At 38.6% G+C, this 27,977-nt stretch overlaps 1 protein-coding gene across 1 annotated transcript; it reads left to right on the top strand.

The window, feature by feature from the left end:
• Nucleotides 1-2,505: 2,505 nt before the first annotated feature.
• Nucleotides 2,506-18,615, top strand: LOC120302956 (keratin, type II cytoskeletal 5-like). The gene is made up of 9 exons (XM_039331985.1): nucleotides 2,506-3,104; nucleotides 4,873-5,087; nucleotides 5,931-5,991; nucleotides 12,944-13,039; nucleotides 13,787-13,951; nucleotides 14,669-14,794; nucleotides 16,785-17,005; nucleotides 17,352-17,386; nucleotides 18,059-18,615. The coding sequence occupies exons 1-9, from the start codon at nucleotides 2,589-2,591 to the stop codon at nucleotides 18,253-18,255; spliced, it is 1,632 nt and encodes a 543-aa protein (XP_039187919.1). The 5' UTR covers nucleotides 2,506-2,588; the 3' UTR covers nucleotides 18,256-18,615.
• Nucleotides 18,616-27,977: the final 9,362 nt, after the last annotated feature.

Below are 27,977 nucleotides of genomic sequence, written 5' to 3'. Positions count from 1 at the left end.
CATGATCACATCCAGGTAACATTCTTGGCAACAGTAAAGAAGTAGCTTGTCCTTGCCTTTTGAGAGGCTTAAAAAAATGTCTACATCCAACATCAGCGCATAGCCCTGATATTTACTAATAGCTTCTAATTCAAATACTAAGTACTGTAGGACCAATCTTAGTGCTATCAAATATTGGCTGGATTCATGTGTCATACAAAGGTATGATTGAACTATGGTTTATTGAATATAGCTGAATTGGGTGTTTTGTACAATCAATCAGAATAGACTTGGAAGGGACTTTGGAGGTCTTCTGGTCCAACTCCCTGCTCAAGCAGGAGACCATATACCATTTCAGATAGGTGGCTGTCCAGTCTTTTCTTAAAAACCTCCAGTAATGAAGCACCTACAACTTCTGAAGGCAAGCTGCTCCACTGATTAATTTCCTAAAACAGCTGGAGGTGGGTGGGTTAGCCTGTGTCAAGGGTCTTCAAACTTGGCCCTTTTATGACTCATGGACTTCTACTCCCAGAATTCCTCAGCCAGGCATGCTGGCTGAGGAATTCTGGGAGTTGAAGTCCATGAGTCATAAAAGGGCTGAGTTTGAAGACCCCTGGGCTATGTAAACTAACTGAGGAAAATGGGGGAGGGGGAGACAATTTCATCCCTAAATACAAGATATAAATATTTTTCAGATAGTTTCATGTCCACAAACAGAAAGACAGACACACACACAAACACATACACTCACACACATAAACATGTTCTCCATGGAATTCAGTGGAATGTACTCAGTGGAACATATTTATTTGAAGCCTTACCATGAAGTCCACTGCATAATTACTCAGGAATAAGTGCTAAATGAAAACTATTCCCAAATAAGAGATCCAATGTGATAAATGGTTAAGATGATGGGCTGAGAGCAGGGAGGCCTAGTTAGGCATAGAGGCCAGTGGGGGAGTGGGCTTTGCACCAGTCAGTTTCTTAATTTTGGACTGGGGAGTAGAAAAAAACAAATCCCCCAAAATAATAGCAAACAACTTCTGTAGAGTTGCCAAGGAAACAACATGGAGCTTTCCATAAAGATGCCAAGTGTTGGGATTGACTTAAAGCCCCCACTCCCGAAACTCCCAGTCAACACAGAGATGATTGCAGTGTTTATTTTGTGGTTGTTGAATTGCTTCACATGCTGCAATAGAGTGATGGCATCAGGCCACACAATTTCTGCTGTGGAGTGGGTTTTTAAAAATGATCTCATAAATGCCTGGATGTGTGGCAACCTTATGTAGAGTTGACAGAATTCTATTGAAAATATTTTTTTATTGATCTCTGTTCTGGGTATGGATTGATTTGGTGGATTATGTGGAGGACTCCAGAATTACTGTGGGCAGCTTACAATTTTAAATTTAAAAAAAAAACAATAAAAAGGAACTAGAGTGACTGGTTAATAATATCCCGCCAACAAAACACCAATAGGCCTCCCAAAACACCCCATCCAATCCTGGAGAACAATCATGTTATTAAAAATCTCCAGAACCTCACTTGTGTGGGAGCCATAACAATTTCTGGTATGATATCGTTCAGACACTGTGAAAGAGAAGGTGTGCTTTCCTGTTGGTGGCATTGATTGATAGAAGGGGCCTGAAGCAAAACTCTGTCTGATCTTACTGGATAGGCGGAAAGTGTATGAAATAGACCAGGGGTGTCAAACTGCCGGCCCATGAGCTGGAAGCATCATGGCGAAACCGTGCCCACCCCATTGCCAGCAATGGAAAAAAAGTCGCAATATGTCGTGACACGTCACATGACATTGAGAGTTTGACACCCTTGAAATAGACAGTCCTCAGATACTCTCTACCAAGGAGGGTTTTACAGGTAATAATGAGCACAAAAATGAATTGGCTTACCAGAAGCCCTTCAGTAATTTATGCAACTTGTGGAACAATGGAGTTGTATGAGCATGTCCAACAATACCTGCACCACTGAATTTTGGACCAATTTTTTCTTCCCAAATCTTCGAGGGTATACAGAGTATATTGTAGGAATCCCATGTGTGGTGATTATGGCATGAGTGACTATCTCAAGGACCTCCCAGTCCAAGAATGGATGCATCTAGTATACCAGATGAAGATGGACCTACTGGCCACATGCTCTGCAAGCAGGAGCTGAAAGTCCAAAACTACCCCAGACCATCTTCCTCACAAGCTAGAGTAACTGATGTGAAACAAAATTTCCCACCAGTTTTGTTTTTTTCTTGTTGTTCCTTGGATGCATTTCTCTGACTCATTTCCATCATTTAGTGCATAATTTGAGGACAGTATTTATTATTCTCAAATGACAAGCAAGCATGTCTTAGCTGGTTGCACTTCCCTTTAGTTTTTATGTGGGGTGTGTATGGCAGGACAGACTGATGTCACCATTCAAAAAAGCCTTAGGGCATGCCCAGCAACATTAATCAGAAAGATGATCAACTGCAATCACAACCAATCCCACTTCCTTGACAATATAAATAAAAGAAGAAACCTTAAAACTTAGAGCTGACAACTACACCTGCCTCTGCATCTTTCTCTCTGTACCTCTTTCTGCATCTTTGTTCTCCACCAACTAAAATGTCTCACCGAGCCAACATCAGAATTCAGAGGAGAGGCTTCAGTAACTCATCTGCCATCCTACCTAACTTGTGTCGCACCAACTGGAGCTCACAAAGTGTGGGCAGAGGTGGAAACTGTGGCATTGGACGTGCTGGCTGGGGCCGGGCCGGTGGGGCTGGTTTTGGCAGCCAAAGCCTTTACAATCTTGGTGCATCCAAGAGGATTGCAGTTGGAGGCAGTTATGGCAGTGGCATCGGTGGAGGCTATGGGTACGGTGGTGGAGTTTGTAATGGCTATGCTGTTGGTGGTGGTATTGGTGGAGGCTATGGGCTAGGTGGAGCTGGTTTTGGTGGTGGGAGAGGAGACTCTTGCTTCCCAGTTTGCCCAGCAGGTGGAATCCAAAAAGTAACTGTCAATCCTAACCTGTTGGTGCCTCTCAAGCTGGAGATTGACCCCACCATAGAGAAAGTCCGCAAAGAAGAAGGAGAACAGATCAAGATACTCAACAACAAGTTTGCCTCCTTCATTGATAAGGTGAGAATAAATAAATGCTTTATTTTGTTATTTCAAATTGCAATGAATTGGGGAAAGAGCTCAAGAGCCTTCCTTCAGCTCCTCTTGCAATTTTCACTGATTTCATCACAGTTGTTATTTATCACTAGCTGGCACCAGCTAGATGAGGTTACAGAGCTGCCAATTTTTGCCCGGTTTTGTTGCAAGTAGCAGTAGCAACCTGACTGGAATAATGCTATGGGGATTTTTTTTTCCTGTTGCAGAAAGAGAGATTGGAAAGGTTTCTAAAGTTAAGATTATATTTTCTCTGAAATGAATCTCAGTAGGTCAGTAGAGTTTCTCACTATATAATAGTTGTGGAAAAATGGGATTAAGCAAACATACTTACTTTCTTTCTTTCTTTATTTATTTATTTATTTATTTATTTATTTATTTATTTATTTATTTATTTATTTATTTGACTTATGTGGCCACATACATTATATGTTAACTCTAAGAGGCTCACAATAATCTGTAAAAAACATAGTGAACAGAAAAAAGTACTCTTCCCCCAGGTGCCAGACAACCATCCTCACAGCTCTACTCCCATCACAGCCCAATGCTTGGGGAAAGAGCCAGGTCTTCACAACCCCCCAGAAAGTCAAAACGGTAGGGATCTCTCAAATCTCAGGTGGGAAGTGTTCCAAAAGACTGGAGTGGTCATTGAGAAGGCATGCCTCTATTATGCATACGTAGTATTCTTAAAGATGGTGGAATTTGGAGCCATCAAATCTTTTGTTTCCTGGCTGGTAACCATGAATCATTGATTGGACAACCATTTGTCTGAAATGGTATAGGGTTTCCAGCCTGGGCAGGGGGTTGGACTAGAAGACCCCCAAGGTCCCTTCCAATTCTGTTATTCTGTTAATCAAACTGCTTTGATGCACATGACTATGACCCTTTAACCAGAAATATAAAATACGCAGATATGATATATCTTTTGCTCAAAAATACTTTATCAGAGTTAGAGAAAGAATTGAATCATGACGAGTAATGTGGGATATAGAAGAGGCAGGTATCACACTCAAATTGTGTACAAGATAATGCCTGAGTAGGCTTAGAGTTCATTCACTCATTCCTGATTCCCTCATTCATCTACAATTGCAATCTGCTTCATTTCAAAGTGTCTATTAGAAGTATTTATGCAATAGTGGGATACTTTTTGAGATGAGACTTGCAGCATTGGTGACATACAGAATTGCACGGGTAGCTACACACCCGTACACAGACTAGTCTAGAGGAATATGTTCTTATTTGTATATTGCCTTTATTATTTTTTACAAATAATTCAAGGCTGTGAACATATCCTACACATGTTTCTTCTCCTATTTTCCCAACAAAAAGAATCCTGTGAGCTGAGTTGGGCTGGGAGACAGTGACTGGCCCAAGGTGAACTAGCTAACTCATAGCTAGAGGGCATTAGGTACAGGAAGGTTAACTGTCAGAGAGCACGGCTGAAAAGGGAAGGCAAGGAGGAAGGGAGGGAGGGAAGGAGGAAGGAAGGCACAGAGGGAGGGAGGGAGAGAAGGAAGGAAGGAAGGAAGGAAGGAAGGAAGGAAGGAAGGAAGGAAGGAAGGAAGGAAGGAAGGAAGGAAGGAAGGAAGGAAGATATTAAAGCAAGAAAAAAGTAGCCTTTTTTGTACAATCTGCTCAAGTATAAGTCAAAACAATTTAAAAAATATGCCAGGGATTACAAAAGGATTTGCCTTTTAATCCCCCAACTCCCAAATCTGTGTCTTTCTTCCTCCAGGTGTGTTTTCTTGAGCAACAGAATAAAGTGCTGGAAACAAAATGGGCTCTGCTAAAGGAACATGACCAGAAAACTGTGATGAGTAACATTGAGCCACTTTTTGATGCTTACATCAGCAATCTTAGGACACAGGTGAATGATCTGGAGAAGGAGAAAGTAAGGCTGGATGGAGAGCTACATACCACCCAAAACCTTGTTGAGGATTATAAGAGCAAGTAAGACTTCCATCTTACTCCCTCCTTTATGCATGCTTGTGCCAGCAAATCAGGATTATTTTTTTTTTATGCCTGGACTGGTCCCTGTGGTTTTCTTGGCAAGATTTTCCAGAAGTGGTTTGCCATTACTTGCTTCCTAGAGCTGAGAGTAACTGGTCCAAAATCTCTGAGTTGGTTATGTATCTAAGATGGGACTTAAAGCCATAATCTCTTAGTTTTGAACTTAGTGCCATAACCACTATCCCAAACTGGCTCTTAAGATTTTGAGCCCTCTTTTATACCCTTGGCTTATATTGCAACGAAGGACCTCACACAGTTCATTGCACCTAAAAATCTCACAACAGGTTCTGTTAAAGAGAAATGTGCAGAGGTGCTTTACCAGATGGTGCTCTGTACATAGCTGGATTTCAACTTCCTCGGATCTCAACATAGTTAATATTCCTGGGTTGCACAAATTCGGATGACCATTACACTGACACAGAAAATCATAGAACTGCTAATTCTTTGCAGATCATTGTTCAGCCTTGTCCAGGCAAAGTATGGCAAGCTTAAGCCACCAAGAATGTTGGTACAGAAAGTTGGTAGTAAAAGAAACTGTGTAGAAATGCTCAAAACTTTGTCCATCTTTCTAAAATCTGTCTGTCCTCCTTCAGATCTTGTAGATCTAGTTCCAGAACCAAGCAAATTTTCTCAGACAGTTTTGTTATAATTGACCAGTCACTTCTGAAAATCACCTCTGGGATAGTGTCAGGACCCTTTTAAAAACTTTCAAGCAGTGCAGCATCTTTACCAGATTTCTCTAAGAAGGTGTTATTTTTTTTTCTCCTCCGCTGGCTCAAATAGGTATGAAGATGAGATCAATAAGCGTACGGACGCAGAGAATGACTTTGTAATCCTCAAGAAGGTGAGAGTCTGCATGCAGTGTGAACACTTTACAGAAAGGCAGCCCTTGCTATGATGTTAAAAGGTGGGACTATCCCAGAAACAAGTATAATCTCAATTAGGATAGACACACATATTGTATACACACATATGAACATATTTTTTAAATAAATTTTTATTAATAATACAAAATTAAAAACACACTGGACATAGATATGATGTCACTGGTTCCATACATCTTCCAACATTTTACAGTAGTATTAGTACTCATATAGACATATAGTTCTTGAGCTTTGCTCACTATTTATAATATAATATTAACACTTTCCCCTTATTTCTGTACATCTATTTATCTTTTAAATATACATTTGTCTATAATCTATATTTTATTCTAACACTATATATTTATCTTGGCTACCCTCTTATTGTCTATCCAATCATTAAAATTGTTCCCAGATTTTGTAGTACTTAGTTTCACTTTTATCCTTGAGTTCCTATGGAAGTTTATCCATTTCAGCACAACTGAAAATTTTCAGGAATATTTTCTCTTCGGTTGGAGTATCTTTCTCTTTCCATTTTTTTTTTTAAAAAAATTTTATTTAAATTTTCAATACATATAATACTTTCCATACATTATATAAAAAAATAAAAGAAAAAAATAACTTTAAAATAGAACCTTAGGTGTCACTCGTCTATCTCCCCCCGACTGCATCCGCCCTCTCAACCTTCCTTCCTTACTTCCCTACTCCTTCTCTCCTCTCCTCTCATCTCCCCCCTCACCCCTTCCTCCCATCCAACTTCCTTCCATCCTTCCTCCTCCCCTCTTATCCCTCTTCGGATACAGTTCAGGGGAAATACCCGAGCAGCACCTCCCTCTAAAATACTCTATCTATTTTATACATTAATATTTCTATATAACTAACCGACTTAATCCCACCCATCCCCTCCCACCCTACCCCCCCCCCCCCGCTTCCCGGAGCAAAATACAGGGTTATTGTAAACAAAATAAACACAATCTATAACTTTTAAAACAAAAAAAATATATACAATAAACAAATTCATACATAACCCTTAACTCCCTTTAAATTTTAAAAATAATAAAATAAACAAATATACTATAAATCAAATATTATAAAATTCTATAAATAATAATTATTACTTCAAAAAAAATTTAATCATAAAATAAATGAAACTTTAAAATTCCATATTTATTCTGAATATAATCTATCTACCTTCTGCACACTATGATAAAAAAATTTTGTGTATGGTCCTTTAAATAAGCAGAAATCTTTGCCATTTCTGCTAAATTGGAAACTTTAAGTATCCATTCTTCTAAAGTAGGCAGCGAATCCTTCTTCCAATATAAACCTACAAGTAACCTTGCTGCAGTTATTAGATTCAACATTAAAATAGTTTCATTAACATCTAAATCCACAAAAATACCCAATAAAAATAATTGAGGAGTAAACTTTATCTTCTTTTTAAAAATCTTTTGAATGTTCCACCAAATCATTATCCAAAAAGCTTTAACCTTCTTACAGGTCCACCAAACGTGAAAGTAAGTTGCATCAGTACTACCACACCTCCAACATTTGGGCTGTAAGTTAGGATACATACAAGCCAATTTTTTGGGATCCAAATGCCACCTATAAAACATTTTATAAAAATTTTCCCTCAAATTTTGGACCTGTGTAAATTTAACATTTCTAATCCAAATATTCTCCCATTGATCCAATAGAATTGGTTCCTGGATATTCTGAGCCCATTTAATCATACAATCTTTTACTAACTCCGTTTCCGAATCCAATTTTATTAACTCATCATAAATTCTTTTAATATGAGCATGATTCTGATCTTTAATCTGAACAATCAAGTTTTCATCTCCTAATGTTATTCCAACTTTCTTATCTACTGTCCACCTATCCACAATTTGTATGTATTGAAACCATGAGTATGAAATATTTTCTTGTCTTAATACGTCTAAAGATTTTAGCTGCCAATCATTACCTGACCAAATTAATAACTCTTTATACAAAATTTTATCGAAATTCCTCCCCTTAGAGACTCCCTCAATTTCATGTCCAGGAATCCCCCAAATAGGTATTTTATAATTTAACCTATAATAATACTTCTTCCAAACTCGAAGAAAAGCATTCCTTAAAATATGTGATTTAAAAGCCCGATCTACTTTCTTATTAAAAATCAAATAAGCATGCCAACCATACAATAAATCCCACCCTTCAATAGAAAGAACATCTTTATTTGTTAAATTAAACCAATCGCTTATCAAAGTTAAGGTGGCTGCATCATAATATAATTTCAAATTGGGTGCTTTAAGCCCACCTCTTTCTCGGGCATCTTGCAAAATCTTAAACTTTACCCTTGGTTTTTTCCCAGCCCAGATAAATTTGTTAATACCCTTTTGCCACTCGTCCAAATTTGCATCTTTTTTTAGAATAGGTAGCATTTGAAACAAAAAAAGAAACTTTGATAGAACATTCATTTTTACCACTGATATTCTTCCCAACAACAACAATTGCAACTTTTTCCAGTCATTTAGATCCTTTTGTACTTTTGCCCATAATAATTCATAATTATTCTTATATAGTTTACCATTAGAAACTGTTATATATACTCCCAAATATTTAACCTTTTTCACCATCTGGAAACCTGTAAGTTTAACTAAAATTTCATTTTCCTTATTAGACATATTTTTAAATAACATTTTAGTTTTATTATTATTTATTTTAAAACCAAAAACTTTTCCATACTGAGATATAATTTCCAACAAATGACCAGCTACTTGAGTAGGTTGTACTAAAGTTAAAACCAAATCATCTGCAAAAGCTCTCAATTTATACTCATTCCTGTTTACTTTTATTCCCTTAATTACCGTTGACTCTCTAATCTGAATTAACAAAATTTCCATTGTTAAAACAAATAACAATGGCGATAATGGACATCCTTGTCTTGTTCCCTTTTCAATATTAAAAGTCTCAGTCAGACCCCCATTGATAATAATTTGAGCAGACTGTTGCTGATATATAGCCTTAATGACATGTTAAAACTTATCTCCAAAATTCATTTTCTCTATCAATAAAAATAAAAATTTCCAATCTAGTTGATCAAAAGCTTTCTCAGCATTTAAAAATATGAAAGCCACAGGGATTTGATTATTCTTATCCAAATACTCTATTAAATTAAGAATTTGCCTTACATTATATTTCATATATCTTCCTGTTATAAATCCTGATTGGTCACAATGAATCAAGTCCTTCATTACTTCCATTAATCTATCAGCCATTAATCTTATAATCCACATTTAAAAGAGATATAAGTCTATAATTCCTAGGTTCAGTAAGATCTTGGTCCTCCTTTGGGATCAATGATATAAACGCACTCCTCCATGAAGGAGGAACTTGAGCTCCCAACAAAATACTATTAAAAAGCTCCTTTAATGGCTCCATCATTTCCTCAGATAAAATTTTATAATACATTGTCATCAATCCATCTGTGCCTGGAGACTTTCCCACTTTTAACTGCTTAATAGCTAAACCAATTTCCTCTGAGGTAATTGAACAATTCATCATAATTTGTTGTTCATTAGAAAGTTTAGGAAAATGCACTGATTGTAAATACTTTTCTACTTCTGCAACATATATATTATCACTAGCATATAATTTTGTATAAAAATCTAAAAAACTCTTTTTAATCAAATTATATTGAAAAACCTCAGTACCTTTATATTTTACTTTCTCTATAATTCTTGCTTTCTGTTTCTTACGTAATTGATAAGCTAATTACCTCCCAGGCTTATTTGCATTACAAAAAGTATTATGTTTCATATAATGCAAATTTGTTGCCACCTGATCTGCCATCAACATATTAAATTGTGCCCTAAGCTTATTTATAGCAGCCTTTAACCTATTATCTATCGGATTCAAAGCAAAGGCTTCCTCTTTTAATTTAATCTCCTCTTCTAATTCTTTACATTTTTGTGTCAAGTTACCCCTAAATACATTATTTATGTGAATCAAAATTCCCCGCATATAAGCTTTATAGCATCCCACACTATAGGCATTGATGTTCCCTTGTTTATATTTAAAACAAAAAAATCCTTCAAATGTCCTTTACATTTTTGTACAAACTCCTCCCGAGTGAACAAATTCTCATTCAGTCTCCAGGATCTTCTATTCCCATCTTCCACAAATAACTCCAACCACACAGGGCTATGATCCGACAATGTCCTAGGAAAAATCTTAACCTTCTTGACCCTAGAAAAAAGATCATTGAAAATTAAAATAAAATAAATCCTTGAAAATGATTGATGTCTGTCTGAATAAAAAGTGTAATCTCTGTCATTTATATTCCTTTCATGCCAAACATCAATAAGTTCCAACTCATCTCTCATATCAAAAAATGCTTTAGGTAGTGTAGATTGAGTAAAAGTTTTGAAAGTGCCCTTTCTGTCCTTTCTTGAATCCAAGACTCCATTCCAATCTCCCATCATAATTACAGATGTGTAATCCAACTGAGTTATTTTTCCATGCAAAAACTTATAGAATTGCTTCTGTTGTTGATTAGAGGCATATATTCCAACAATAAGAAGTCTCTTGCCTCGTAATAGTAAATCTATAAAAACATATTTTCCTTGAGGATCAGATTCTATTAATTCAGCCGATAAATTTTTCTTCACATAAATTACAACACCCCCTTTTTTCCCTGGAGCTGGAGCCATAAAATGTGATCCCAAACGAGAATTAGTCAAATATTTAGAATCTTTTAAAGTTATATGAGTTTCTTGCAAGCATATTATGTCATTATTATGTTGCTTCAGGTAATGAAAAACTTTTTTCCTTTTCTGCGGTGAGTTCAGGCCATTAACATTCCATGTCAGGAGCTTTGCCATCCCTACCGACCTGAAGCCTCTGAAGCATGGCTTGAAGATCAATTGTTGAAGATCTTTTTGGTCTTGCTCCTCCCACAGGCTCTGTAGTAGTAGTACCTACTATTGTTTCACTATTCTTCTGCTGCTTCTCTCTACGTTTAATACGCAGCTCTTGTCATCCTTTGTTCTTTTGTCTCCAAATTCTGTGCAGCAGGTTGACCTTGTACTTCTCTAACAATCAGTGAAGTAGCTCCTCCAATTATCTGCTCTTCTTCAATTTTACTGACTTGTAAAGATGAGGAGGAACTTGCCTTCAAAACAGAGTTATAAAATTCTTCTGCCTTTGATACTGTAGTTAATCTATAATGCTTTCCTTCATAAATCACTGCTATTCCAGTTGGAATCTCCCATCTAAACTGAATTTGACGTTTTAATTCCTCAGATAGAAAAGCAAAATCTTTTCTTCTTCTTAGAATTTTTGGAGGTATCTCTTTTAAAATCATAACATCTTGAGCTGCAATTTGGAACCTCTCTTTATAAAAAGCCTGTAAAATTTCATTACGTATAGATCTTCTTGAAAAGTAGATAACCACATCTCTGGGTAAATTTCTTTGTCTGGCAACCCATGAATTAACTCTGAAAATTTTTTCTATCTCATTCCGAATTTCCTCCGGTTTCCATCCCAGATTAAAAGCGATATCATTAATAATTACCTCCTTTAAATCTTCTTGCTGATTTTCTTTCATCCCTCTAATACGCAGCGCAAATTCCATGTCTCTATACTGTGAAACAATTAATTCATCTTGTGTCATATCTATCTTGTTCTCAACTTCTTCAACCCTACTTTCCAGTCTTGCTGCGTTTTCAGTCACCTCTTCCATTTTGTCATCAATTCTCTCAATATGCATAGCTAAACCGTGAAATGCTAAAATTATATCTTCCCTCATTTCTTTATTTTTTTCCTCCAATAATTTTGCCATAACAGCCCTCTCTGAAGCCATTTTACAATCCAAAAGATCAGCTACCTCCTCTTTAATATCCAAAGCATTCTTTTTTAAAGCTTCTTGTAAATCTTTAAGTGAAATTGCAGGTGGGGGAGAGGGAGGAGGTGTCTTTGGCTTAGGCTGAGAGTCAGTCTGAATCTATGGAGAGGAAATAGAGGCTTTAGGGACCGAGGAAGCCAGACGTTTTGAAGCCATCCTTATAACTTTACAATCTTAGGATTCCTGCCTCTATACACAAACTGTAACAATTTCAATAGGCTAAGTCCATTACTCTGAAGAAACTTTGTTGCAAAAGTCAGAGAAAGTGAAAGTCTTCAAACAAAGACAGAGAATTCCTCTGCCATTTTTTTTCCTTTTTTCTTCCCCTTCCACGCCCTTCTTGTTAGAATACTAATTAGGGAAGATATTAATTCTTGAGTTAAGGTTGAAATTCAAAATCAAAATACTATTTCTCCTGTAGTGCTCCATCTGCTTCTGAATTTACTCACAATTCCTCTTATTTAGCAGAGGTATAGGCAGCGTCTTGCTCCGTTCTCCCATTCCGGAGAACAAAGGCGTCCCAGGATGCAGAGTAGTCCCAGACTCTGAAGGAGTTCTCACTCTTCGTCTCTCAGAAAGAATTCTAAGAGACCAGAGGAGCTCAACTTCTATCTGGCGAAAGCTCACTTTCCTCCCTTCGCCCGGGAGGAAAGTTCCGAGCCGCAAAACAGGTGATTGTCACTGTTCTGCAGGCTCTTACGCATATTGAGACGGGCGGCTCAGAAAAAAAGCTGCCATTGTCGCAGCGCTGACAACCGGAAGCCCTTTCTCTTTCCATTTTTGAGCGAAGGCTATTCGTGCTGCTGTTACTATATGCAGTAGTAAATAATTTGTATCTTTCTTATATTTTCTTTCTATAATTCCCAATAAAAAAAATTCTGGTTTGGCCTCTATATTTATTAGAATGAGAAAAGAGAATTAAAAGCGAGAAATACATATATACACACATATACATACATACATACACCAAATAAGGATAATCAGGAAGTAATAATTGACTAATAAACAGTCCTTTAACTTCTCACCATGTATTTCCTTTTTAGGAAGTGGATGCTGCCTACATGAACAAAGCAGACCTAGAAACTAAGTTACAGTCTTTAGTTGATGAGACTGATTTTCTCAGACTCCTACATGAAACTGTAAGACTCAATATTATTTTCTTTGAATTGTGCTCATTATATTGTGCAAATATATTTTATGTCCTGCCAAAGAGATAGCTACAATATTCATTTACTTTCTTGAACTAGTTTGAGAAGTCCCTTCCTCCTCATTCCTAGATAAGATGATGCTGTAAACTGGATTGCTAAACAGAATTTTGTAGCATAATTTGTTATAAAATGAGAAGGAAGGAAGGAAGGAAGGAAGGAAGGAAGGAAGGAAGGAAGGAAGGAAGGAAGGAAGGAAGGAAGGAAGGAAGGTCAAGCACAAAGTAAAGGATATCAATAGAAAGACAAGCATTGAAAATGGAGATAATTATTAAGACTAGCAACAGTGGGAACAAGCTTTATACTTTTAAATTGCCATATTAAAATCAAAAGATGTTGACATTTCTCAAGGAGTTTAAAGAACTTTAAGAATTTCAAAATAGGATCAGAGTTAATTAAAAAATTTCTAAGAAATCCTGCAGTTTCGGAATCTAATGATAAATGCTCTCATCAGGAACAGTCATTTTATATTCTTTTACTCCAATATTTACTGATCCTTTATGGATTCAATGAAAATTACTGAAATTAAAGAAATTATGCAAAATGAACACCCCCTTCCAATTTCCTTACTTACCTACTAATAGAAAAGATTGCTAGCTCTAAATTTTGAATTAGGTACTTGCCAAGGCCTGACCATTTTATGTATGTTTTCTGAGTGGACTATTCCTATAACATGTGCAGGAACTGGCAGACCTACAGAGGCAGATCTCGGACACTTCTGTGATTTTGTCCATGGACAACAATCGCTACCTGGACCTTGACAGCATCATTGCTGAAGTCAAAGCCCAGTATGAAGACATTGCAAAGAAAAGCCGGGCTGAGGCTGAAGCTTGGTACCAAAGCAAGGTAAATCATCACCAAGGGAGTCGGGTGGGTGAGTTATTACACTGAGTTAGCTGTAAGAGGAGGTCAAGTGTTTTCTTCCAGAATTGGAATTTGGCAAAGCCAGGTATTGGAGGGACATTACTCTTCTCCTTGCTCATTGTTCCCCCAGTCATTTATTGTAAATCTATTAGTAGTCAGAGAAACTGCATGCCACTCTGGTCTCTTGTAAAATAGAAGGGAGGAAATTCTAATTCCTCCTTATTTCCTTTTCAATTTGCTGTGTTTGCTCTTTTAGAAAGGCGCTTTCTCCAAAGGAGATTGTGGTAAACGTGTGTATGCAACCTTTCTACTTCTCAGCTAGAATTCTCAGTTTGGGAAATGTAATTACCCAACTTCAATATCATCTTAGGATTTTTTGCCCTTTGATGTCATTATTCTATAATTTACAAATTTTTGACCCTAGTTTAGTTTTTAAATTTAATGTTAATTAATCTTGTATTTACTGGTTATATTATATTGTACACTGCCCAGAGCCCCTCTTTGAGGGAAATGGGTCATTTAGACTTATGAAATATAAACAAATAAAAAAATGTAAGATTTGCAATGTAAAATATCTTGAGGCACCAGATGCGGGAGACCAATAGACAAACAGATGCATACACTCTCACAAATGAATCAGACTGACTCATTCAATTAAATAATTAAACTACAGTAGCTGCTTTCCACTTTTATTTTTAGTATGAGGAACTCCAGAATACTGCTGGAAGGCACAGTGATGATCTTCGTAACGCCAAGCATGAGATTTCAGAACTAAACCGACATGTCCAGAGAGTAAAGGCTGAAATTGAAAGTGTGAAAAAGCAGGTAGGTTACTGCATTGTTCCAGAGTTATGATCATACAGTGATAATGGCTCAACCACATTTCTGGCCTGAAAGAACATTGTAATATATTATATTATGCTCTCAACAGATTATTCCCAGGTTGAAATGCTTTATTTTTTATCATAATATGTGCTGCTTTTTTTGGCATACATTTAACTTCAAAATTAGCAATACTTGTGTCAACGCTGCTAATATTGAATATTCTTGCTTTGACAACAAGGCTTCTTAGGTTAAAAAAATGCCTGAAAGTTCTTTGAAGTGTTTCGTTAATCAGAAACATGACATCTTGCACGTGAAACACAGAGGACATGCTCACAGACAAATTACCTCTTTACACTACCTGCCTGCAACACAAAGAATAGCACAGCATCTATGATGCTCATCCCCATAACTTTCACAAAACCAATTATTCTTTTACAAACAGCTGTAGCTCTAATTTATTCATTAACAATTAATGCATTGTCACTCAACTGGTTTTGTGAATTACTAAATAGACAAACTCACTGGCCAGCATACATATGCAAGCACCCATCTTCTCCCTGGTCTTCTTCTTTCCTTTCAACTTTCCATTTATACCACACTCCATCCTGTCTAAGGAAAAAGCAACAGCAACATGGCTGATCCTATTACTGCACTAACTAAAAAATGTTGGGGAAAAGGAAATCCTATGACTAGTTACAATGCAACAGACCAATTCCTGCCTATAGGATACAGAAAATGTCCCATTTCATTGTGAGCTGAAATACTTCCCTCCTGGAGTTGTAGGTGCTCCATCACTGGTGGTTTTCAAAGAAAAATTGGGCAACTATTTGTCCGGAATAGTATAAGGAATCTTGCATTGAGCAGGGCGTTAGACTAGAATTCCAATGTCTTCTCCAGCCCTATGATTCTTTAACTTGAAATGCCTCTTTCAAAGCTGGAATATTTTGACATAGCCATATTATTTCCTTAATACTATCCATGCTTATAATACAAGTTGTCCTTGACTTACAACAGTTCATTTAGTGACCATTCAAAGTTGCAACAGCACTGAGAAAAGTGACTAATGACCATTTTTCACACTTACAACTGTTGCAGCATCCCCATGGTCACATGATCTTGGCAACTAGTCCATATTTATGATAGATGCAGTGTCCCAGGGTCATGTGATCAGCTTTTGTGAACTTCTGACAAGCCAAGAAAATGGGGAAGCCAGATTCACTCAACAACTGTGTTACTACCTTAACAAATGCAATGATTCACTTAACAACTGTGGCAAGGTGGGACGATCGAGAGCATCCTGTCATATAGCATCACAGTCTGGTTCGGAAGCATCATTGCTTCAGACAGGAAGGCGGTGCAGAGAGAGGTGAGGATGGCCGAAAAGATCATTGGCAGTTCCCTCCCTTCCATCCAGGGCATAGCACAGAAGTGTTGCTTGAGCAGGGTCCATAAGATTATCTGGGACACTACACATCCTCTTCACAATCTGTTTTCCTTGTTACCTTCTGGGAGGAGGCTTCGTGGTATCCAAAGCAGAACATACAGATTCAGCCATAGTTTCATTCCATACAGCATTAACCTTCTTCCTTCCATTATATATTCAAGATGGACAGTGTTTAATATTTATTTGCTATGTATATATAGGGGTGTGGGTCTATACATATGTTGTATATAATATGTTTAGGTGTGTGTCATGCATGTGTTCACTTTGAGAGCGGGCAACTAAATTTCATTTTTGATGTGTGCCATTGTGCCCACAGTAAAAAATGACAATAAAGGTTATCTTTTCTTAAGAAAAGTCATAATATGGGGCAAGGTAGCCCTTGACATTTTGGGTATGGCCTCAGACAACCTGCTAAAGGCCAAGGATGGTCCTTGGTCCAATAAAAGTTATATATCTCTGCTTATGAGATATTATAACTGAAGATATTTTGCTCTGTTCTGAAGGGAAGATCCACTATGCTAATTTCTCTTTCCTTCCTCCCCTAAGTGTGCTAATCTACAGGCAAAGATTGCTGAAGCAGAAGACCGAGGTGAACAGGCACTCAAAGACGCAAGGCAGAAACTGGCTGAACTTGAGGATGGTCTTCAGAAAGCCAAGCAAAATATGGCCAAACAACTCAAGGATTATCAGGAACTACTGAATGTGAAGCTCACCCTAGATATTGAGATTGCCACCTACAGAAAGCTTCTGGAAGGAGAAGAAAGCAGGTCAGTGATAGTCCATCTAAGTAGAATTTTTATAGATCTGTGCAAGTCTTTGTACTCCAAGTCTGCCTTTTTACTATTATTACTTCAATAATGAAATAATATGGTGTGGCCTCCAGAAGCCTTGGGTTCAGTCCACAAACTCCCCCCAAAATTCCATCCCCATTAGCATGTAGTTCTGTCGGCATAGTGAGTCTTTTCCCCTTGCTGTTCATCCTTCAGGGTCTTTAAGGATTTGATGACTTTGCAACAATAGTCATACAACATTGGTTTTCTTTCAGCCAACTATATATGCTTAGAATACATTTGAATTCTTACCAATGCTTGATTCCTGTTTTGTTTCCTGCAGATTGGCAAATGATGCTGCCGATGCCGTGAACATCTGTAAGTATAATGAAGAATATTCACATTATAGGACATTTGCTATACAGAGGTGATTAAGAGGGTCCTTACCTCTATTTAGATGGAGAGAATGGCACGTTGTATTGTCCTTTAACCCTCCTGCCTTACCTCTTCCTTTACAATTTTAGGTTTTGCAATCATAACTGCAGCAATTATGCTAGCAGTAGCATAGCAAATTTCTTGGTGTGTTATGTCAATATAGTGCCACAGGTATGGGGTGAAAATTTGCATCTGTTTCTATCTACTGTTTTAAACATCTGTAGAATGCCATGTGGCAGAATTCAACCCATTTTTCAGGCCTCAGACAACAAGATGCAAATCTTTAGGAACTCTGATCCATCACCAAATCTCACAACACATTAGTAATTTCATCCTGTGATCTCCTATGGCTTTGGAATTCTTGCATTTGATCTGAAGCAAGAGCATCATACTCTTTCATCTGACCTTTGGCACTGTTGAGAATTAAACTAAATAAAGAGGTTTTAAAATCATTTCATTTGGGGGGAATGTTTGAAGGTCCCATTTTAGGAAAGATGGACTTGACAGAGTCCATAGTGATTACCCTTCTCATAATTTCAACAAAGTAGCTGCCTTTCTGAGAACAGAAAATGCCCGGGGTCTTCTCTAAGTGTCTTTTTTTTTTTTTTTTTGCAGCTGTTATCTCTTCACGTATTTCACGAGGATCTGCAGCCGGCAGTGGTCTTGGCTATGGAAGTGGCTTCAACATGGGTGGAGGTAGTTGCTTCGCAGCAGGAGGTAGAAGCTGCAACATTGGAAGTGTAGATCTTGGAGATGGCAGCTGTTCTAGCATGAAGTTTGTTTCCTGTCCTCCATCAGGTTACATAAACTAAAGGTCCAATTCCTTGTACTTTTAAAAATGAAACACGTGAACCATGTCTTCCCTGGACCTCTCCATGCAGTATTCATACATCTGTCCTTTGCTCCGTGTTCAAATTTTGTAAGACAGGCCATTTCTTTGCTTGTACATAGACAGCATTCTGCTTTTCAAATGATTCAAACTGTATTGAGGCTCGTGTTCCGATTTTTCCTTCTTTCATCCATGTCAGATTTCTATATTTTTCAAGGTTTGTGTAAACTAGATAATCTTCTGCATTGTTTTTTATGCTTGAAATCTGTACTTTGAAATATGGCTTTACTTTTCAATATGTATATTCAATAAAAACATGATTATGAGGCAATTCATTAAAAAATCAGTCTTGGCATTATTGTAATGTTGTCAAGTAGCAGGCCAAAATCATGATACTGCAAATGGGCGATTTTGGACACCTATGATCTTCAAGGGAATATGTTTTGGGAAGATTTGAACAAAAGTCAAACCAATTCTTGGCCATTAATGTATTATTATTATTATTTTGCTTCAAGTCAATGTTGACACCTGGCACCTGCCTGGAGAAGTCTCTGCCCTTTTCTTGCTAAGGTTTCAGAAGTGGTTTGCCAGTGCCTGCTTCCTAGGGCTGAAAAAAGTGACTGGCACATGATCACCAATAAATTGGATTTATTTCTAAGGCATGACTAGAACTCACAGACTGGTGTCTTAACACTACACCAAATTGGCTTTTAGAAGACTAGCATTGCTGGTTTTTCATTAGTAAAATGTACTGCAATTGTTTATCTAGAGTCACCTGGGACAAAATAGTTTGCCTTATATATTACATATACTGCTACGCAGTGCTTTTTTTGTCATAGAACACATCGGAACAGAGTTCCGGCACCTTTTTTTGACTGATTTTTCCAAGTTTTAAACGTAACTTTTGAAAATTTGATGTTTGGTCCACATGAACTTGAATCGCCCTGTCAAGCGTAGCAGATCAGAGGCAAAATCATTAAAACAGTGCATGCGGGTTGCTTGTGTGTTGAGTCCAATGCATGCATACTTCGTCTGCGCTGGTTGTGATGATGCTGCTCGGCTTGTGGCACTGCTCAGCTTGTGATTGGTTGTGTTGTCACACGCTGAGTGCTTTCTGTGGCCAGCGACCGTTATGATTCATTCATGTGGGTGTGTGTACAGTGATCGACTACGTGCGAAAGGTAAATCATTTCTTTATTTTAAAAAATCGTTGGTGAATTGAAAATCTTTTTTAAGTTTTTAGTGTAAAAATGTGACCCCAAATTTAAAAATAAAAAAAAAATACTAATTACTTTTCAATCACCGGTCCTGCTAAGAACTGAATATATAATTTTTTTATATAAAAGATTAACAAGATGTGAGTTCCGGCACCTTTTTTCTTACAAAAAAAAGCACTGCTGCTATGACTTAATTTAACCACATAAGAAGCTGAAGGAAGCAGGTTTCTTTCTTTTTTTATTGAAAATTTTTACAGTTTTACAATAAAATAATCCACCCACCCCCAATCCCCCCATCACCCTCCCCCCTCCTTCCCAGAGCTGAATACAGGGTTAATAAAAACTAAAAAAAAAACTTACAACTTAAATAAACATCAAACAATTATAAATACATTCAAAGAACAAAATTTTAAATACTTTAACTCCCATATATAAAAGCAGAACAAAACAACAGTTCTAATCATTACCTTAAACATAAATTATTCAAAAGCTAAATAATACTTTCTAATCTCATATTTCAATGTCCTTACAATATACAGCTGTATATTCCCACATTTGTTGATTAGGTTAATCTGAAAGTCTATATTTTCTTTGCACAAAAGTGAATTGGATGATGTCAGTTAATATTTGTATAAATACACAACCAAGTATTTGAGCAAAATATTAAATAATCCTTCAGGTAAAAACTATAAGAACAACAGAATAGATCTTGGATTTTCTTCAACCCTTCTAAAGTCCTCTTAATTTTGCACATGACAATAAAGAAGCAATATTTGAAAGTCATACTGAATATTGAATTGAATAGAATGTACCTTTTTTCAGAATGAAAGAAAAATCCATTTTGTATATTATGTACATATGCCAATATGTATGTTTATCAGTTTAGCATCTAGCTCAGTGATTCTCAACCTTTCTAATGCCGTGACCCCATAATACAGTTCCCCATGTTGTGGTGACCCCCAAGTGGGTGTGGCCACCAATAAGAGGGAGTAGGACAGCTAGGGAAAAGGGAAAAAAATGGCAGACAGTGTGGTTTGGCGACCCCCGTGAAATGGTCATTCGACCCCAAATGGGGTCCCGACCCACAGGTTGAGAACCACTGATCTAGCTTATCAGAAGAGTTTACTATGATTTTAAAGTACAATAATGGTAGCCAAAATATGAAAAAAAATTAAAACTGCTAGATAATTACTGCTGAACACCTAATTTTCACAATACTATCTTATGTCTAAGGAAATTTATATTACTTTGTTGTTTGTATGTACACTGAGAGCTTCTGCACTGGAGGCAAATTCCTTGCGTGTCAAATTACACTTAGCCAATAAACTATTCTATATTCGATTATGTTTTGTGCTGTGCCGTGCTGTGCCGTGCCATGCTGTGCCATCCCATTCCACCCACCCCATCCTATCCCACTCACAAAAACTGCAGAGTGTTAACATGTTGCATTAATTGTCCTCAGAGTATTGCCATCCTGCCAGAGATTACGGTTCATCCCCAAACCTGAACCACTTAGAACAGTTCTTTTACGTAGTATTGCATTATTGCTTTTTTTTTTTTTTTTGCCTATCTCATCTCCACAAAACAGGCATTATAATAAGCCCTATCTATAAGAATATTCTAGGTCACTTTCACTTATTAAGGTTGGATGATGAGAGAAAAAAATGTTGAGTTTGGCCAATAGTATGATTATAAGTCACTTGCCTCTTATAGCTAATTACCTTGCCTAGCAAGAGTGACTTTATCTGAGTCAAGAATGTCATCCATTCTGTTATTCATTCCACCCATACCCTAACTGTGGGAAAAGGAATGGTCCCATCCTCATTAAAGGAAGCTTTAGCAAGACCACTTCTGAAAAACATATAATTGGATCCCATAATTATAGGTTGGTAGCCAACATTCCCTTCTTGGCCAAGCCACTTGAACATTTGTGCCTGATCAGATGCAGATACTGTTAGAGAAAATTGATTAATTAGATCCATTTGTGTTGAGGTTTGGGTGTAATTTGGCGCAGAAACCTTTTGCCCTGTAGAATGATGTTTCCTATGAGAAAGGTAGATTGCAATCTTGTCCGTTCTCCTGAGTGTCTTCTACTCATTAATGGACCACTTCCAAAAGGCGCTGTTGGGGGATGTCTGTTTAATTCCATCATTTATATTCTGGAGTTCCACAGTGCTCCATTTTGTTCACCATGTGTGCTTCTTTTACTAGTCCAGGTGAAAAGCCAACAGTATCCAGGTCAGAATGGACCTGTCAGGTTCCAGCTGAGAAACCCAACAAAGCAAAACACCACAGTCATTGCATTCTCTAATATTAACTTTATGAGGCATTAGCAAACAGTAAGATAAAAAGAAAGCTGAAAAAATGGCAGGAAGCAGATAATTTAAAGAGTGAAATTTTTCCTCCCCTCTCTGACAGTTCAGGTCACATTGTATTAAGGAAGCAGTTTTCTTGAATCACATCCACACAATAAATCGCTTACAGCGGTGAGAAGCTTTTGCTACTTCTTGCAAATGTATCAGAAGACATCTATCATCTATCATTCTGGAGCATGGAATCCTTCAGATAAGTGAAAGTAATCTGCTCTGGAAGAATGCATCAGTGTGTTGGTGATGTGCCAAGTTGTTTTCTACACTGAGTAACCTTTTAATATAGTATCAATATTGGTTATAATATTGCATGAGATGCTATATCAGTGGTTCTCAACCTGTGGGTCGGGACCCCATTTGGGGTCGAACGACCATTTCATGGGGGTCGCCAAACAATGTAGTCCGCCATTTTCCCCCCTTTTGCTTAGCTGTGCTACTCCCTTTTATTCTATTGGCTTTTGAAAGCCAATAGAATAGACTCTCTTGAATAGAGTCTAATTCTATTGGCTTTCAAAAGCCAATAGGAATTGTCCAGGCTGTCTCTGCCCTGCTGAGCCCGCCAAAAGTCCCATTCTGCAAACGGTGCTGCACCAGTTGAGTAGTCCTCGACTTACGACCAGTTGAGTAGTCCTCGACTTACGATCGGTTGGGTGTTGTGGCATTAAAAAGGTTGAGAACCACTGTGCTATATGGATTCAGCTTTCTTTTCTCACAGTGGTTAATCAACTTCCTCTGGGATGCCTGCAGAGCATAAATATTTCACAGCAAAAAATGTGTTGCCTCTGGAACTAATTTACCACTACTAATAATCACCAATACCGTTGTACTAAACAATAACAACGACAACAACAATAATAATAATAATAAAAAAAATTTAGAAGGGACCTTGGAGGTCTTCATCCAAGCCCCTGCTCAGGCAGGAAACTCTATACCAGGGTGTCAAACTCGCAATATCACATGACATGTTGCAATGTATCGCAACTTTTCTGCCATTGCCAGCAATGGGGTGGGTGCAGTTTGACACCCCTGCCCTATACCATTTCAGACAAATGGTTGTCCAGTCTCTTCTTTAAAACTTCCAGTGTTGGAGCATTCACAACTTTTGGAGGCAGGTTGTTTCCACTGATTAACTGTTCTAACTGTCAGAAATGTCTCCCTAGTTCTAGGTTGCTTCTCTCTTTGATTGGTTTCCATCTGTTGCTTCTTGTCCTGCCTTCAGGTGTTTTGCAGAATAGTTGACCTGCCCTCTTCTTTGTGGCAACCCCTGAGATATTGGAACACTGCTATCATGTCACTCCTCATCCTTCTCTTCATTAAACTAGACATGCCCAATTCCAGCAACCATTCTTTATATGTTTTAGCCTCCAGTCCCCTAATCATCTTCATTGCTCTTCTCTGTACTCTTTCTAGAGTCTCAACATCTTTTTTACATCGTGGTAACCAAAACTGAATGCAGTATTCCAAATGTGATCTTACCAAGGCATTATAAAATGGTATTAACACTTCACGTGATCTTGATTCTATCCCTCTGTTAATGAAGCCCAGAACTGTGTTGGCTTTTTTGGCAGCTGCTGTACACTGCTGGCTCATATTTAAGTGATTATCCACTAAGTCTGCAAGATCCTTCTCACAGATACTACTATCTGGAAAACATTTCTGAATAAGCTTGCTAAGAAAACTGCAGGGATTCTTTCAGGCAGTCACCAAGAGTGAAGAACGGACTCAAAGGCACTATATATATATATATATATATATATATATATATATATATATATATATATATATATATCAAGAAATAAAATGAACACCAGGGTAGTAAAACTATAAAAGTTTAATTAAAAAGCGCCAAGCTTTCGCCGTCCCTGCCGGCATCATCAGGGCTAGAGCGCCAGAAAGTGTGAGAGTTTTTTATAGGCAAGTCAGAGTCTGCGCCCGGCTCCTCGATCTCGTCACCGGGCCTAATTGATTCAACTGCGCTTGATTGGTTTGTTTCTTCCTATTCCTCTTAGTTACGTGTGTGTTGTCGTCTCTCCTCCTTTCTTTCGATTCTGGGGTGGGTGGGAGGAGAGACGACAACACACACGAAACTAAGAGGAATAGGAAGAAACAAACCAATCAAGCGCAGTTGAATCAATCAGGCCCGGTGACGAGATCGAGGAGCCGGGCGCAGACTCTGACTTGCCTATAAAAAACTCTCACACTTTCTGGCGTTCCAGCCCTGATGATGCCGGCAGGGACGGCGAAAGCTAAAAATATGACTCTTGGGAATATCCATACTATTAAAATAACGATCACCAAGAGAATACTTTAAGAGAATAAAATTTAATCAATCAACCTAGCTTTCGTCAAAATACACTTGACATCGTCAGGGTTAAAAGGCAAGTACTGAGAGGAGACCTATATACCGTTATCAAGCATCTGCTTCCGGCTCTTAGAGCGCGTCATCGGCCCCAGCTGTTCAGAATGTAACCCAAGCATACCTCCCTTAATACACATTCTTTTGTTCCTGGTTCGCATTCCCTCACACGCCACTCGATCGGTAGCTTCGGGATTAAGTGGATTCAGGACCAAGGTCTTCCCCCCTTCCCCGTGTGCAACTTCTCCATCGCCCCGCATACAATCACCTCGGGATATGCATCCACTCGTCATTACACTCAGTGCCGTATGCTCCATGCGTTCCCGATTCGGTTGGTGTTGCTGGTCGGGGGAGTCGTCCCGTCTTCTTTGGATCGGTCAGCTGCTTTCTCTCAAGCTGTAAGTGAGGTGTCAATCCTGATAATAACCGGCACATTGACCTCTGCTCAGCACATTTGGCATTAAGATTATGGAGTGCGGCCAGTTGCCCATCCCGTTACCGACAGCTCAATGGCATGTTCAGTAGAGAAACCAAGGAAGATATGCCAATCCCCTGACAAATTGTGAATAACCTAGAGGGGAAAGAGCAACATCCGAAAACCCCCACCACCCCCACAGTACTGACACACTTCCAAAAGGCTAGGAGGGCGGCGAAAATCAAAGCCCAGAATCCCCGTATTATGGACACCGGGGACATCCCAATTGGTGCGCAGGAAAACATCGCAGATGGAGATGGGAGGAGATTATCAGGACTGACACCTCACTTACAGCTTGAGAGAAAGCAGATGACCGATCCAAAGAAGACAGGACAACTCCCCCGACCAGCAACACCAACCAAATCGGGAACGCATGGAGCATACGGCTCTGAGTGTAATGACGAGTGGATGGATATCCCGAGAAGCAGGGAGAAGAGTGAACCTGGACGGAAGAACACGTGGGGGGGTGGGGCTTGTGAAATCATCTTGCTGCACCCCGTATCAGCAGCACCCATTGACTCTAAAGACCTGTACCACACGCATGCAAGAACGAGAAGCATTGGAGGGAGGAGGGGAGCAGAAGATGAACGTCATGACGTTCGAGGAGACCATAATCCCACCTCCCCCCACATCGGTGATCCCGATTGTAATGTGTGGAGGAAGGATGCAGAAGACAAAAAAGGGGGGAGGGGCATGATGACTGTGCATGACTATACTTACGAGGCTTATCACATGGATAAACAGCTTACCGAACTACCCCAATTTACTGCTGTAACCCAGGCAGCCCAGAATGTTACACATGACCATCTTAGTAACAACTAGGCATGAGGGGGAGGCGTTAGGGAAGAAAGAGAAAGCACTCGTAGAGAGAATAGCTGCATGGATGTGGATTGGAAAAAGAGGAAAGGGAAATGCAAACCACCACACAAACCTGAGGGAGAGAATGGATCAAAGGAGGGGGGCAACCAGGGAGATAGGGAGGTTGCCCCACCCACCCTAGAATCCAAGGAAAAGAAGGCAAATGAGGACATACACGTAGATAAGGGGTGCAGGAAGAAACGGATCACCGGAGTACAATCTATCCAATTAGGTCCGATAACGAGATCAAGGAGCCGGGCGCAGACTCTGGCTTGCTTATAAGAGACTCTCCCACTCTCTGGCGTTTTAAGCCCTGATGATGCCGGCAGGTGACGGCGAAAGCTTGGCGTTTTTAAATTAAACTTTTATAGTTTTAACTACCTTGGTGCTCATTTTATTTTAAACATGAATATACCCAGGGTTCATATTTTTAATATTATTACTCATATATATATATATATATATATATATATATATATATATATATATATATATATATATATCCAAATTTCTTTTTCTGACAAAGAATTAAAGAATTAAATTGGGAGACTAAGATGGCCATTTCGAGCTCATTCTGCTCTCGTCAGTTAGCCACACCCTTTATGGGATTCGAACCTGGGCAGTTTATATACTAGGCAGTGATTTAACCACCAAGCCACAGGCTCTCCTCCCTCTTTGCCAGCTGAGTCAAGGGAGTATATGCAGGAAGTTTCTCAGACAGATGTCTAATTGATTACACCTTGACATTTTTTGTCAGAAAAAGAAATTTGGATTTGTAATGTTTCTCAGTTGCGACTTGAGCCTACTTAACGCCCCTAGTTGGGGGCTGCAAGGCAAAAGAGATTGTAAAAAGTAAAACTGCAGTATAGCAGTTAAAAAAAAATGTCAAGGTGTAATCAATTAGACATCTGTCTGAGAAACTTCCTGCATAGATCACCTCTTTCTCAAAATAGGATGTTTCTGGTTTTGGGGTTTTTTTTTACTGGACATATAGGTCTCTCCAATCTCAAACAGATCCAAGTAAAAAAAAAGTACAAAATGCAAAATTTCTAGTTACATCTTATGAAGATAATTAATGGAGGAGCAATTCAATTAATGATTTCTGAGATCTCAATTATATGCCCACTTCAACTATATATCAGTTTCTTTCGAATGTTGCCTAAAAAAAAGAAGGAATCGCTGAATGAGAGTTCCTGAGCCTTAAAAGCAGGCCAAGATTGGCTAATGTCTAAGAACAGTGCTTCCCAATGTAGGAGTGCATTAAATCATCATAATAAGCCCTAATTCTGGCTTCAACAAGACTCACTGATATTTTATCCCCAAAATGTAGATACTTTTAGCTTGCTGAATAGTCTCAAGGTATTTTCGGTACTACAATAAACACCACCACCACCCCAAAAAATGAGAGGAATACTCTACTTTCAGCTGTGACTAGAACTACTCTGCAGATAATACAATAAGCTTTAAACAAACTCCACACAGTTGTTCATTCTAACCATCTTGTTCACGGAGTGGAAACAGTGACTATAAGTAGACAAGCCAACCATGCAAACTGATTGAAAAATGAAATACTGTGTTTCCCCTAAAATAAGACCCACAGAGAAAATAAACCCTAGTCTGATTTTTGGCATGTGCCTAATATAAGCCCTACCCCAAAAATAAGCCCTAGTTAAGAGCCCACCCACTCCATCCCACTGTCTGATTGCTCACTGCCACAATGGGGCAGGAGAGCATGCATCGCACCAGTGCCACTGCCACGAGTTAAGGCGAGGCAGGTGTGAGGGTGGAGCTGCCCCACGCACCTTACACCTGCTTACCTCAGAGCCCCCACAGCCAGGCTGATACAAGAGATTCAATTCCCATCTTTACTTCCAGCCTCACAATCTCTACTCAGGAACTAGATTACTGGGCACTCTGGGCTCAGGATCATGCTACTGAATACCACTGGTAATAAAACCAGCCACACCAGAGAATTGCCGTGTATTACAATGGAGGACCACATTGACAACTTGGAAAAGGTATCCAGAGACATTACTAAAATTGTAGAAAAACATGGTCTAAGTTCAAGAAACAAAGAAAACATTAGAAAGAAACTCAGCCTGGCTTTGCCCTAACTCTCTGGGATGTAAGGAGAGGAGGGAAAATGCATGCAGGTTTTCAAGGTTTCTGTTACTATAGCCAGTGTCAATATATTGTTCCAGTCAAACCTGTAGAGTCATTTTCCTGGTCTGGCGTACTTCAAAGGGATCACAATACTAAGACTTACCTGAATGAAGAGATGGCCCATGGAAGGGCGGGGGGGGGGGAGGAAGTGTTCCTATTCATGGAGGTCAAATTCATTTTTTGCAGGGAAGAGGATATGTTGTGGCAAATGTATACTGTGATATGCTTCTGGGGGAATTTTCCATCCATATCATGGACAGATCACTT

This window comes from Crotalus tigris, unplaced genomic scaffold (genome assembly GCF_016545835.1).
Source record: "Crotalus tigris isolate CLP2741 ecotype Arizona unplaced genomic scaffold, ASM1654583v1 scf7180000024441.2113493, whole genome shotgun sequence".
Lineage (NCBI taxonomy): Eukaryota > Metazoa > Chordata > Lepidosauria > Squamata > Viperidae > Crotalus > Crotalus tigris.
This window is presented reverse-complemented; position numbering and strand designations above follow the sequence as displayed.

Bases quoted from the DNA above. Each gene is read 5' to 3' on its own strand.
- LOC120302956 (XM_039331985.1), top strand. From the start codon at position 2,589: ATGTCTCACCGAGCCAACATCAGAATTCAGAGGAGAGGCTTCAGTAAC. The intron at 13,952-14,668 runs GTAAATCATCAC...TTTTATTTTTAG, and splicing joins AAGCTTGGTACCAAAGCAAG to TATGAGGAACTCCAGAATAC. The intron at 14,795-16,784 runs GTAGGTTACTGC...TCCTCCCCTAAG, and splicing joins TTGAAAGTGTGAAAAAGCAG to TGTGCTAATCTACAGGCAAA.